The sequence below is a fragment of the Grammomys surdaster genome, unplaced genomic scaffold (assembly GCF_004785775.1).
Source record: "Grammomys surdaster isolate TR1022 unplaced genomic scaffold, NIH_TR_1.0 946, whole genome shotgun sequence".
NCBI classification, from domain to species: domain Eukaryota; kingdom Metazoa; phylum Chordata; class Mammalia; order Rodentia; family Muridae; genus Grammomys; species Grammomys surdaster.
The window spans coordinates 318,501-333,167 of NW_021605365.1; the positions used below are offsets into that span (position 1 = coordinate 318,501).

The 14,667-nt window shown below is 51.3% G+C and overlaps 1 protein-coding gene across 1 annotated transcript in view; it reads right to left on the reverse strand.

The window, feature by feature from the left end:
- Window positions 1-9: 9 nt before the first annotated feature.
- The window catches only part of Kcnk3 (potassium two pore domain channel subfamily K member 3), a 34,569-nt gene continuing 19,911 nt past the window's right edge, over window positions 10-14,667 (reverse strand). Inside the window, exon 2 of the mRNA XM_028782925.1 lies at window positions 10-1,396. Within this exon, the coding sequence (XP_028638758.1) occupies window positions 450-1,396 (947 nt within the window). The 3' untranslated portion in view covers window positions 10-449. The remainder of the gene's footprint in view (window positions 1,397-14,667) is intronic.

Sequence of the window (14,667 nt, forward strand, 5' to 3'; positions counted from 1 at the left end):
AGAGAGAGAGAGAGAGAGAGAGAGAGAGAGAGAGAGAGAACACGAACCAAAACAGAAAACAAAACCCGAGAACATTAGTTCCCTCGGAAGGTGAGGGGTCTGGGGCCCAGCAGAGCCTCTGAGGACTGGGGAGCTTCTCAGCAGCTCCCCGTGGCTGCTTTCCCCGTCGTCTCCCCACCCCCTAAGTTTCACATTTCTCGGAATTCTTCAGGCTCCGATGGGGGCTCCAGGGGTCCTCAGAGCCCGGCCTCCTGCTGGCTGGTGAAAGCCCGCACAGTTGGAGATTTAGGGGCTGGGGAAGAGTAGAGGTGGTGGTGGTGGTGATGGGCTGGGGACTTCCCATGGGGCCCGAAGGCGTCTTTGGGGGGGCCTCCTGGCCAACTCCTGCGGCTTCTGCAGGCAGGTCCCCCACCCCGCTGGCTCACAGGTGCTCCAGGCCTGGCTGTGGTTCACACCGAGCTCCTGCGCTTCATGAGGCCGCGGAAGGTAGCCAGGCTGTGCAGGCCCGTGGACACCGAGCTGATGGCCGAGCGCTGCGTCCCGCTGCACAGGCAGGGGTGCGAGGGCGTGTCGCTGTAGCGGCCGCCGCCTCCTGGAGACGAGTGGCTGTGCTCCACGCACGTGTCGGACGTGGAGAGGTCCCGCGGGATGATCATGGGGATGGAGTACTGCAGCTTCTCGCGGCTCTTGTACCAGAGGCACGAGCACATGGACTGGAAGTGCAGCACCTCAGCGTAGACGTTGCGGAAGCCGCTGCCACCTACGCCCACACCCATGCCGCCCGCGGCCGCCGCGCACGTGACTGGGTCGCGGGGACGCACGCCGTCGCCCAGGCTACCGCTTAGGCAGCTCAAGCCACCCAGGCCGACAGCCTGGCCGTTGTGCGTGAGCAGCGCGCGGTGCTCCGCGTCACGCTTCTCGTCCTCCGCGTTCATGGTCATGAATCGCAGCACCACGAGGTTGAGGAAGGCGCCGATGACCGTGAGGCCCGTGAGGATGTACACGAAGCTGAAGGCCACGTACTGCGGCTGCGTCTGCAGCGCCTGGTCCTTCTGCAGCGCCACGTAGTCGCCGAAGCCGATGGTGGTGAGGGTGATGAAGCAGTAGTAATAGGCCTGGAAGAAGGTCCAGCGCTCGTAGTAGGAGAAGGCAGCGGCGCCGATGCACAACGTGCTGATGCACGACACGAAACCGATGAGCACCATGTTGGCCATGGACACCTCGGCGTGCCGCATGCCCAGCCCCCTCTTGGCACGGTGCAGCAGGTACCTCACGAAGGTGTTGATGCGTTCACCCAGGCTCTGGAACATGACCAGTGTGAGCGGGATGCCCAGCAGCGCGTAGAACATGCAGAACACCTTGCCTCCGTCCGTGCTGGGCGCCGCATGACCATAGCCTGGAGAGATCCGGGAGAGGAGAGAAAGCACAGGATGTGGGGCTGGCCTGGCAGGGGTCCCTCCTCCTTTCCTCCTCACCTTGCAGGTTTTGCATTTGCCTTCCCCCATTCCCCCAGTTCTTTCTTTGCTAGGGTTTAGATATGTAGCCATGGCTAGCCTGGATCTCTGAATCTGTAGAGCAGACTGGCTTTGAACCCACCACATTCATCTTCCTGCCTCCACCTTCTAAGTGCTAGGGTAACAAACAGACTTGCACCACCATGTCTGACGCCACCGCACTTGGCTATTGAATCTGCTTTTCCACGCGTGGGCACATCTGTGTTCCTCACTTTGGGCTAACCTTTCGTTTGTAACACTGGACGCACTTAGATGATGATTCCAGAAGGCGGAGACTTTCCAGGTCACACTGCCCGGAAGTTTAGCAATCCGAGTTTGAACTTGAATCTGTTTTCTTGAAAACATGAGTGTCTCGTGTCTCTTGGCAGGAGCCGGCTCCTGGTTCTGCTGGCAGGTTTGTCCGCAGGCAGGAGGTAATGTATGTGTGTGAATGGCAGGTGGTCAGCTGAGAGCTGGCTTCCTGTCTAATACCTGTGGGCTCTGCCATGCTCCCTGCCCTCTGCCAGCCTCCGTGCCCGTGACTGTGAGAGCAGGTATTTGGATGGAATGGTTTCTGACATGGCGATTCAGTGTGGAGGGAGGGAAACTGAGGCACACATAGCTTCATGATGGTTTCCCTGCTGCAGCCAAGGCTTATTGGTGGTGGTGCGGTGGCCACTGGCAACTTGCCATTTCCCTAGGCAGATGACCTGGCAATGCCCCAACCCTATCCCCACAGCTGAATTAATAGGTACTCCCGGGTTTCCACCCTGTCTGAGACTGGGGTCTTCTTATGGATTTGGTCCAAAAGTAGGCTCTGTCTGTGTGTGTGCGAATGTCCGTGTGCATGTGTGTGTGTGCTCCTGTGTGTGCACACGTGTGTGCGTGTGTGAGCCTACACGTATGTCTGTGTGCATGCATGTCCCCGTGTGCACGTGCACGCATGTGTGTACATGTGTGTGACTGTGTGTGAGCGCACATGCCTGTGTGTGTGCACACATGTGTACATGTGTGTGCATGTGTGTGTGTGTGTGCGGACGCGTGTGACATCGCCATTGGCAAGGCAGGGGTCTCGAGTGTCCTTCAGGTGTGCTCCTGTCACCAGCTAGACTGTCTCTGTGGTCCTCCCTTCTTCTGCTTCCGTCCTCCACATTTGTGCTTGGACTCTTCCCATCTGGGAGCCAAGCAGAGTCACACCCGCCCCTCTTGAGCATCAAATAACTGTCAAAGGTTCTGCCCTGAGCTGGGTATAGTGGTGCATGCCTGTAACCAGGGAGACTGAGGCAGGAGAATGAGAGTTGGAGAGGCAGTCTGGGCTACTAACCCTTCTCAAAGCAGTAACAACAGCAAAATCTTCCTGGAAATCTGGGGCAGGGGCAGGGCAGCGGGGGAGGTGAGGAGTCGGGAAGGACCTTGGATGAGAACCAGAAGCCTTGGGCACAAGTTCTGGCTTTATCACTAGTGGTTTTGTGACCTTGAACAAATGACACTCTCTCTTTGATCTTGTCTTTTTATTTGAAAATGAAATCTGTTCTGGCCACGTGCTTCTCCCACCAGACCAGTAAGCATAAACACTTCAGTTTTTATTAAGAGAATTATGAGAATGAAAGAATGTGAGCAGGATTGTTTCTTTTCTGAGTCTTAGGAAATCCCAACCAAACACCACTTCTTCCAGGCAGGCTTCCTGGGTTCCTTCTAGCTGAAAGTGATTAGTGCTTTATTTAGGTAGTTCTGAGAAGGCTTATTTATGAACTCCAGGTCTCCCAACTACACAAAGCTAAGCATTAATTTGAGGGGAGCCCCAGCGAGCCTGTAATGGTCCCCTCAAACTTCTACCTTACAAGGGAGTCCCAATATACACATCACAACTACATTGCAGATCAGGATATTATGAGCATTGCCCGATCAGAGTTCAAATTTTCCCATCTATATAAGACATTTCTGAGCCTTAATTTTCACATCTGTAAAATGGGGCTAATATATCATTTGCAGCAAGGGTGCTGGAAGAATAAGTGAGATAATGTATTGATGCACTTAGCCTAGAGCCTGGGACATCTCAAATGCCCAACAATAACACTCTGATTAATAATGAAGGAGGTGGCAGAGTACTCTCACGTTTCCAAGAGATTGCCCGACTTGGGAGCAGCTGCATTCCAGTGGAGCCTCCTCTGCCAGCTTAGGGCTAGCCGTTAGGATTCTAAAGCTCAGAGAAGTCTGGGAACAGACGTTTGTGGGGTGAAGGCTTTAAGACTGTCCTTAGAATGGCTTCCCTGCCCCCACTGTAGCCTCTAGCCAGTGGTCGTGTCCTTCTGCCAGGGCTGTGCAGTTGAGCCATGGTACCTAGCCTGCCCGCACCCCTGTGGAGTGAGAACAGATTGTGCACGCCAGCTCGGCCCCACAGCCATACCACAACTCACCTCGACAGCTGGGCATGCCACCAGCTAGCTCAGAGTCTCATCCTGTCCTTTCCTGTCCCCCAGACCAGCACCACACTGTGTATGGGTCCCCCAGTCCTCTCTGGATATGACACTGGGGTCAGAGCTCTACACAGAGCATACAGCATGGTTATGGCCCCAGCTGTGTGACCCTGGGCAAATCTCTTTCTGTCTCTGGGCTCATTTGCCTTGTCTGTACTTGGGGTCCAGGCCCATGCCTTAAGCACTTGTCCAGATCTGCCTCAGGAAGTGAAGGAGACAAATGGGGAAGCTTTCTGGAGTCTGTGGAGTGTTCAACTGTGAGTGGCCCTTGGAGAATCATCTGAAAACAGACTTCTGTGTGTGTGTGTGTGTGTGTGTGTGTGTGTGTGTGTGTGTGTGTGTAAAACCATCCGTAGCCACCCCCAGAGGAAGGAACCCTTCCAAAGCACCTGTCTAGCCCTCCCCAGCTTGCTCTGGGTTCCATTAAAGACTACTGCTCTTCAGGAAAACCCAGGGCCCACCTGCCAGGCTTCTTGTGCCTGGATAGGCTGCCTACAAAACAGCTCTCCTGCTCCACCCTGCTGGCTGTAGCCCTCAGACACTGCCCTGGATCCTCACCTGGCACCCAGAAGTGCCTCTACCTCCCCCACAGTGCTTTCCCCCTTCATCCTTCTGCTTCTGCTCAGCTCCCCACCCCCGAGGGGGGGAGCAGTACTCAGAGCCTACCTTTAGTCATAAGTGCACCCCCAACTTAGTAACTCGCAAATTGAGTGACTCATCCAGGCCTGACCAGAGGCTCCTACCAGGGGCAGAGCCAATGCTTGACCTTTGCAGGGCAGATGGCCAGGCTGGCCCTCACTCCCTACCACAAGTCAGACTCACTAATCAGAACGCTCACCCTTAGAATAAACTTTTAACTTTGTCCTCATGAACAACCCCCAAGGTCACTCTTGTGACTTGTGACTGACAGTTTTGCGACTGGAGTGGAGAAGCCTTGGAGGGTCCTTTTGAGTTGGCTATGACCTCCAGGCATTTCTCACTCTGTATTCATGCCAGTGCCACATCAGGAGGGGAAACTGAGGCCCAGAGGGAAGCACATTCCACGTGAAGCCTCAGCCACAGGCACTATCTTGAGCCAGCTGAGGTATCAGTGAGAACAGGGAGATGCCCTGGAGACAGACGCTTTTCATCTGGGGCCGAGGGTGAGCATGCCTATCCCTTTGTCTGTCTTACTGTCACTGGATGAAAGGGCAAAGAAGCCACGAGGACCTGCTGACGTGGGTGCCTAGCTTGGAGGACTGCCAGCTAGGGTGGAGCCAGTCCCCGGGGACCCTGGACTTCTGGGAAGTCACCGGGAGTTTGGCCAACACTGTACCCCTGCAGCAGGGCAGCAGCGTGCCTAGTTTGGCTTTGCAAGGGAGAAGGTAAAAAGAATTACCCATTGCTGCCTCAAGGCTTTGGTTGGGGGCAGGGCTCCGCTAGTCCCTCTGAGCATCAGCACACACAGGGGCTGCTCTTCGAGGCTGATTCTTTTTGGGTACCCTCCCCCAGTACCTGTTGGGCCAAACAGCCAGAACTCATATCCTGAGCATAGACTCTGGCGCTGCCTCCCTGAGCCCTCATTAGGGCTGTCCCTGTCTTCTCTCTCTGTCTCTCATCCGGAATCTATCACAGATGGAGACAAAGGTTCTTACTAATCATTTGGTCCAGGCTTGGGGTTTTACAGATAAGTCACGGAGGAGCAGAGCGGTTTGCTCAAGGCCTAGGGGTGGTAACGACATGAGGACATAGCCACGGACTCTAGATAATGAAACCAGCCTCCTGCTGCGGCTGTACCTGTTCAGGTGTGGCCGAAGCTCTAACCACTCATTCAGTCAGAGCTGTGACTCCTCATAGGAAGTGACTTAGATCTAGGACATGGGGCACAGAAGCCACTAGGACCAGCAAGGCAGCTCAGTGGGTAAAGGCATTTGCTGCTAAGCCTATGGCCTGATTTGATTCCTAGGAGATTCTACAAGTTCCTCTGACCTCCACAATATACCATAGAATATGTGCACAGTCACACAGATACACAGTCACACACATAGACACACAGGCATACACAGACACACACACACAGACACAGTCACACACACAGAGACACACACAGAGTCACATATACAGACACACAGACACAGTCAGACACAGACATACACACACACAGACACAGTCACACACACACAGACATACATACACTCTCTAAATAAATAAATGGAATAAAAAAATCTCTTTTAAAAATTCAACAGAGGAAGCTGTGGCTGGACATAAATGTTAATTATTAGCATAAATATTTTAGGGTAGCAAGAAACTAAACAGCAGTATTGAAAGCCTCAGGCCTCCATTCTCTTATCTTCCTGGTGTCAGGAACTCAGCCACTGGTTGTAGCTCTGGCTTCCAGAGACCTGGGGGGCCTCAAGGGGTTGTGTCTGGCCTTCCCTCTTCCTGGTCTCTTCTCCCAGTGGCCTGGCTCCTTCTACTTGAAGCAGAATTCTAAGCACTTGGTAATAGCCTGGTCTTGGCCACCTGCTCCCCACTGGCCTTGGGAGCGTGTTAGCCTGCCTGCCTCCTACCCTTGGCCTAGCTGGCCCCAAGGTGGGCCCTTGGCCATGTCCTCCAGTGGGGCCAAGTGTGTGGAGCTGGAGTCTGGGAGGCAGGAGGCTGGGGTCTGCCCTGAGCTTGGCTGTTACTAACTTTGTGTCTTGGGTCGTAACTTCCCGTCCCTGGTTCCTATCCTGCCATTTTTCACTGTCCTAAACACCTTTTAGTAGTTTCTCTGTTCACTCACCCACTCACAGGATCAAAGCTCCCATTTGTGAAGTGTTGATCAAATACAGTCTTTTACTACATGGATCAGGCGCCAAGGTGATGATTGTTAAGACTCTAATTAGTTTATTTCCCTCATCAAAATCAATTAAGAACACACCTGTCAATCAGAAACTTCAGATTAGCATGGGATAATTGATTCTGTGAGACTGAATTAAGCTATCCTTATATGTTGGAAATGCTGCAGATAGGTAGGGAATCTGCAGTTCAGTGAAACAGAAAGCACACAGGCTCTATAGCCAAACAACTCTTAAACTTGGCCAGGCTCTGTAACCCTTTGAATCTCGAGTTTCTCATCTGTGAAATGGGTACACTGAAGTATCAACCTCATGGGAGATTTGGTGAACTACTAGATTTGAAATGCGAATGTGAATATATTTGGGTCCCCAAGATTGCATGATCATTAAAGTCCCCCCACCCCCCGCAACATCCTATAATCAGTGTTTAGTGACTTTAATTTCCTCAGATACCAGATCAGTGGTATGTTAAGGGTTGGATGAGAAAAAGATTGTTTGACTCAATTAAATTGGGGAAAATAGGGACTAAAAAGATTTTTTCATCATGTGACTTAAGTGTCACAGGGTTGTACCCGCCCATGTTCCCATGAAAAGCTGGGAAAATGTGTTATGTTTCTCATGTAGAACATTTTTCTCACAGTGCTTATTGCTAAGTGAGGGTTCCTCTGAGCATGGTTTGGGAAGCCCTTCTCTGTCACATCAAGAACTTCTGAGGCCCTTCTTCCAGGTCATTCTCTGACTCTGGGTCTCTGAGCCCCATCTCTGGGCAGATTAGAAGAACCTTGGCAGTTTCTGGCTGTACCCTGTCTCCCAGCAGACCCGCTTATCTAGAGTAAATACGGCCCTGGCCAGGGCTAATGTTTGTCCCAGGGGAAAGATGAATGAGGTGACCTGTGGTCTGAGACACCCAAAGGCTTTGCACACTGGGTCAATGTTGAGAATAGGGGGAGGGGATGGCCTGAGGGTGCCGCCTTGGCTTGTTGAGCAGAAGGAAGGCAGTGTGGGCTCTGGGGAGGGTCCACTCCAGCAGGTTGGAGAAGGGATATCAGAAGGAAAGTGGACAGGAGCAGACAGGCTTGAGCCATGACTGCCTGGAAAAGATTCTTGGGGACTGTGCCCCTCAGAGCTGGAGGTCTGGGGACCATAGCAATGTGGAGACAGGACCAGAATGGGTACATTAGAGCATCTGGAAGGCATCTGGCTGGTACCCGGGTCCTGCTCTGAGGGGAGGGGAAGGATGGCTGGTCTAGCAGACATTGCAGAGAGTGCAGATGAACCCAATCTCTGGAAGATCCAGCCAGACAGCATCCTGTCTAAGAAGCTCTAGGGCTTCTTCTAGGCACCTGAAGGGCCTCCTCTTCCTTGCTCACAGCCTCCTTTCTGTCCACTCTTTCCACAGAGGAGTCTGTAGGGCTCTGACCCCCTCAGACAGTGGCGAGTCCCCTTGGTGTCATGCACAGGACCTGGTTGGGGCTGGCCATCATCAATTGCTGTTCTACTTGGAAGGCCAAAGTTCTAGAAGGTAAGGCTCTGGAGTCTGTGCAGTGATGGTGACCCCCAAATTCTTGCTTCTCTCCCCAAATTCCTAATTGCAAGGAGAGGTGGCCATCTCAGGATTTTTTGCTGACTCTTAGCTCTGGCTCTGTCTTGTATACCCCTTCCCTTTTCAAAATGAGGCCAACTCTAGGCCCTAAAATAATCCCACTGCTGTAGGCCTGGCTCAGCCCACAGCTAGGTCTGCGAAGGCACCAGGACTCTAGGGAGTTGGGTGGGGGTGGGGATGAACATGCAGAACTGGGTCTGGGGTTTGTCACCCTCCAGGCCAGAACTCCTGGAAGGACAGTTCTGTAATAAGGCACCCATCTCTTCTTTCTCCCTTGCCCCTTCCCAGGGCCTCTTGGTTCCATCTTGTCGGCTCCATTTTCAGACCCTGCCCTCCACTCTACAGCACCAGCTCCCACACTGCCCATTCCTGACTTCCTGTCTTTCCCTTCTCTCTTGAACTGTGTCACACCCCACAGGTGTCTAGTGCCTGGGGACCTCTTATGCAGAAAAGCTCTGGTGCCCCACCCCCAGCCTCCCAGGCCCATGTAGAATGGGGGAGTTGAGAGAGAGAGTGCTGGTGTCATGGAAAATCCCTGCAGCAGCCAAGGTCAGTGTTTGCAGACACAGTCTGGCCTGCAGCCAGGCTTGCTTCAGGGCTCAGCTCCTTTGGGCCACCCCCCGCCCCAGGCTAGCTTTGTGCAAGGGCTTCATAGGTCTAGAGCAGAGGCTTCAAGCAGGGGCCTTAGGAGGGGTCTGTGCTGCAGTGTGGGCCATTGGGCAGTTCAACATGCCCATTTTACAGAGAAGCAAACTAAGTTCTAGAGGGAAGCAGAGGACCAGAGCTACACCACAAGTGTCTGACAGAGTGAGGACTAGAATATCCTACCCTATCCTCTTGGCCTCCACCAATCCTGCAGAGGGAGCAGCTTTGTTCATTCCACCAGGACAAGGAACATTAAATGCAAAACAAACAGTGCCCTTCAACTCAAGGGTAGCTTGCAGTTGGGCTACACTCTAGGTTGGGGAAGAGGGCCAGGAGAGGTAGACCAGATGACCAAACTGAAGTCCTTGATCTCAAGACACTTCCACGTGGAAGTAAATCAGATGAAACCTTTCAGTGGAGCACTTTAAAGGTTCAGTGTTTTCCCCAAAGTAGAGATAATTATAACACTCACTATTGAGAGCGATGACAGACTTGGCCAGCTTGGGGAGTGACTGAGGTGGGGGTAGAATGAGGGATGGAGGGAAAGGGCCCTAGCTGGGGCATCAGGAGGACTTTAAGGAGGTGATATTTGTCCTAACCTCTGAAGGGAAGAAGGAAGAGATAGGGTTCCCACAGGTGGCTGTTGAAGCTAAGATATTCAGGAAGAAACACTAGAGGCAGAGAAAATGGCCCCGGTGATGCTGTCATCAATGAGTAGGGACCAGCAGATCCTCCCAGAAAAGCATTTTCATATACAACAGCAAGATCCTTAGAAATGCATCGACCCGGGACCCTGTGGTACCACTTCTAGGAATCTCTGCTGGGAAAATAACCAGAGGTCGGAGCAAAGATTTATGAACACGGATGTTTATAGCAGCATTTTCATTGTGAAAAATTGTAAACACTCCAAATGGTCGCCAATAGGCTTTAGTTAAACATATTAAGGTATATTTATGGGGTGGAATATTTGCAGCCATTAAAGTGCTGCTACTCCTGAGGAGTCTCTTAATTACATAGAAACCCACTGTATTATGTCAAAAACAGTAAGCACAATGCTTTCTATATGGTGGGATCATATCCTAAATCTATGAAGACAAAAAGTGCATATGCATAAACACCGGGAAAGAGCAAGCGGAATAGCTTAAAGCTTGCAGAATTTATCCATGAATAATGAGCTTATTATTGATTTTAATTTTCTTTTCATACAGTTTTGCATGTTCTACAGAAACAATCCATTATTGTTATTATTACTACTATTATTATTTATAGTACTAAGGATTGACCTAAGGGCTGTGCACTTGTTCTACCACTGAGTTCTATCTCCAACCCTCTATTACTTTTAGAGGTAGAAACACATTAATAATAACAACAATAGCAATTTATATTATTATTAGGTAGGGTCTTACCACATTTCTCAGACTGGCCTGTGTCACCTAGGCTCAAAGGATCATTCTGTCCCAGTCTCCTGAGTGCTGGTACTAGCAGCATGCAGCACTGTATGGGCCTAGTCAAAATGATGGAAATAGTAACGTCTAACAATAACAACATCTTCCTGGTTTTCTTGCAGCAGGAAGTTGGATTGAGAAGTGAGAGTTGTTTTGGTGGGCAAGGGTTAACCTGTGCAGTGCTCAGGAGCAAGAATCCTACCTGGAAGGCAGTGGGGAGCCCTCGGCAGCTCCTGCGTAGGAAAAGCACAAATGCCTAAGGAGTTAGCATTAGGAGTTTCCTCCCATCCCTGGGTGGAGATGGCGTGGGCATGGCAGTGAGAGACTGAGAACGGCAGGCTTCGATAGGGGTCCTTAGCTTAGCCTGGTTGACAAGTACTCAGGCCTCAGCTAGAGGGTAAGGGAAAGCTCATGGGCTTAGGAAGGGATGGGGGAAGGGAAAGGAGGAAGGGAAGAGGGAGGAGATGGGATGGATTGGGGTTTGGGATGTCTTGGCGTTCAGGTCAAAATTGTAAGTTCCCTGGAAGGGGCCTTTGAATCTTTTGTCCTTGTGCCTGCCTCACCCCTGGGAGGCAGCTTGGGACAGAGCTCCCTCTGAATGGATCTCTGAGGTTGGATCAGGTTGAAGACGGAGGCTGGATATAGTGTGAGGCTCTGGGAATCACTGCTACATGGAAGGACAGTCACCCTGGGGATCCATTTTAGGCCAGCCACTGTATCAGGAGTCACGTAGGCCTCTGATCTGTGTCTTTATGGCCAGATGGAGAGCTGTACTGGATGGTCGCAGGCAAAAGACCCTGGTCCTCCCTGGGCTCTGCGAGTGCCTTTGATGGGATATGAAGAGGCCAGAGGACATGGTCTTGGGCTCCTTAGCATCTAGGGTTCTGGACTTTCAGAGGAGCCACAACTTCTAGCCTTAAACTAGAGAGAGAGGGGGGTGGTGGTCTCAGCAGCAGTCAGCTAAGGGTACCCAAAGCAATGACTGGGCCTCTGGCTGCACATCAGGCCACAGTCAACATCGATCAGTGCACAGGATAGATGAAAGTCTGAATGAACCTGCCTGGCTCAGCTTTGAGTAGTAACAGATCCTGAATTGGGGTAGGGAGGGTGGGGGGGGGGGGGAAGATGAAGGAGTTGGGGGTGGTGAGGTGGGATTAGTGGAGGTGGGGAAACCAGTGGCCCAAATCCCAAATTCTGGCTCTCTGTGCCATCCCTAGACAGCCTTCCCTCACAGCAGAGTCAGGGGGAAGCAGTTGCCAAGACAGGCTCAAATGTTCAAAGGAACATTTGAGAAGTTCTGTCTGGTCCCAGGTCTCCTACTGCTTGCCGAACCCCAAGGCACCCAGATTTCTATTCCTACTCCTTCTAGTCTTACAGACTTGTCTTCAGTGCCCCCAAGTCTCTTCTTCTCCTGCCCAATTACCTCCAGATACTTTCTAGTCACGTCTCATTTTGGTCTCTCTGGTTTCTGGGGTTCTGGAGGGTCAGGTGGTAACTTACACATTCTCAGTGACTCAGACCTGGCAATAGTGCAGAACCCAGACTACATTTATTTAGCATTTGTGTTTCAGGGCTTTACACACACACACACACACACACACACACACACACACACACACACACACACTCCCATGCACACACATACATTTCAGGAATCTTGCGAACTATGGATTTTCTCCACTTCATAGATGAGTAGACAGAGGCATGGAAAATTTCCATAATACCTACACCCACCCCCGACACACACACAGTTAGTGAATGGCAGTTAAGGGACACGGTCAGGCCTGGCACCATGGCCAGTATAGCTGATGGTCATGGATCATGAGTTCTGGAAGGCAGTTGACCAGGATTTCCAGGGAACAAACTAAGCTGAAGGGCTGGATAATTTGTCAAGGCCATTCAGGTCCATGGCAGATCAGGTCTTCCTGGGCCACATACCATTATGTTTCTTGTATCAGTGACCTCCTGCTCTTCTGGGGTCAAGGATCAGGGTTCATGGGACATTTGAATGGGACCTTCATGAACTGTCCTCTATAGTTTCTGGGGGAAGTAGCACTAAGCACAATTAGCAGGTGCTAGTAACTATGTCTACAACAACTCTTCCTTCTTCCTCTTCAGCTCTGCCCACCTGCAGTGGGCCTGGGCTGCTCTACAAGCTTGAACCAGCGAGCAGGAGGAGATAGGTTGATATTGTTGGGCGATCTCAGTCAGTCCTGGAGGAAGACACTGACCTCTGGCTGAGGAAGCCTGGGCACCTGGGGAGGCTGGGCAAGAAGCAGGCACCCCAGAAGGCTGTGATACTTTGCCAATCTCAAGAACATCAGGTGGAAAATTGGAATGACAAGCATGGCTTCGTCCCCTTAGTCTGCTGTAATTGATTAGCTGAGCTGACCGACAGTCCTTTAGCACCTATGACTTTGTACCAGGCACTTGATTAAGTGCTGAGGAGGGATGCAGAGATGGGACAGCCAAGTTGTGCTTTCTGAGAACAGACTGGCCAGAGTGCCGGAGGCAGGAGGAAACCAAAGCAGAGAGCTGCCCTGGGAAGCTCTGAGTGGGTGCCAGGGATGGCGACCCATTCCCTGAAGGTGGGACCAGGAAGACAGGGCAGGGAGTTAGATGGCACAGCACCTTTGCCAACGTCTAGTGGCTGGGAACCCAGTTCCTATGCTCTTATGGGCCCTGGAGGTGGCCCTGGGCACCCGTAAGCGGTGCCCAGGACCAGAGTGAACATCCAGCCCATGTGTATAGCAGCTTGGGTCTTGGATGTCACTTTGTATTGGCTGAAGGTGAATGTTTGGGGCCACTCTCTTCCTCTGCTTCCTTTCTTGTTATTTTGGTTTATTTTGCTACTTACCATTAAAAACATTAATTTAACTGTAGAATGGTTCTGAGTAGACAGAATGTCCGTGATAACCACTTTCTGGCTTTGACTTCACTCAGCAACTCTCTGGTGTGTGTGGGATGCTGGTTGTGGTGTATCCCACAGGTCTCACATTGCCTTTTTTACAAAGCCTTCCTCCTGCTCTCAGCCCCCAAGGACTGCCCCCCTACCCACCCCAGCTTCCATGCATTCTACTTTTCTTGGTGACAGTGGCTGACATGGTCACCCCTTACTGCAAGCAATGCCCCTAGGAGTAAAGCTGCTCTTACATCACACTGCCTGTCTTGTGGGAGGCATTGGGACCTCAGCATAGTGTGGCCCTGAACACTCAAGCCTTGGAGAGGTGGTTAGGGTCCAGGCATGGCCTGGATTCTACTTCCTGCCTTCCCTTCTGAGCAGCTGATTCTGGGATTGCAGCTGGGGATGCAGAGGGTGGGGTGTAAGAAGCAGATGAAGGAAGCCCACTGGCCAGAACATGACCTGGGTGTGATGGCTTATTTTAACTGTCAACATGACTCAATCTAGAATCATCTGAGAAGAGAGTCTACCTGAAGAGTTTGTCTAGATCAGGCCGTCTTTTGGGTATGCCTTCGTGGGAGGGGGGGGTTGTCTTGATTCCTTTGACTGAGGTAGGAAGACTCACCCATTGTGGGTGGCACCATTCCCTGGGCTTGGGGCCCAGACTGTATAAATGTAAAAGAGCTGAGTGCAAGCAAGTAAGCAAACATGCACACATTCATTTCTCTCTGCTCATGACTGTGGGTGTGATGCGGTCAGCTGCTCCAAGTCCCTGCAGCGATGGACCGTAATCTGAAACCGTGTGCTAAAATAAATACTTTGTCCCTTTGTGCTTTTTCAGGGGAACAGAAATGAAACTAAGACTCCAGGGTTTTCTGCCCTCAGCGCCATGGAAGAAAGTACTCTTCGTCAGCTCCTCTGCTTCTCCCCATGACTCTCTGGCCAGTACCTGTTCTGATGAGTAAACCTCGGAAGGCTCAGAGAGGTGAAATACTCAGAGAAGTCTTTGTGTAAAGGGGGGGCAACATTAGGATTCAGCCTTAGCCTTTGGTGTCTTCAGAGTTCAGGCACTTTCAGGTGGTCTGACCACCTAGGGCCACCATTTATCTAGTCAATATATTGTGGATATCCTGTCCAGCACATATATATATGTATATATATGTATATATATATATTATATATATACATATATATGTATATATATGTATATATATAATGTATATATATATACATATATATACATATATATATATGTGCTGGACAGGATATCCACAATATATTGA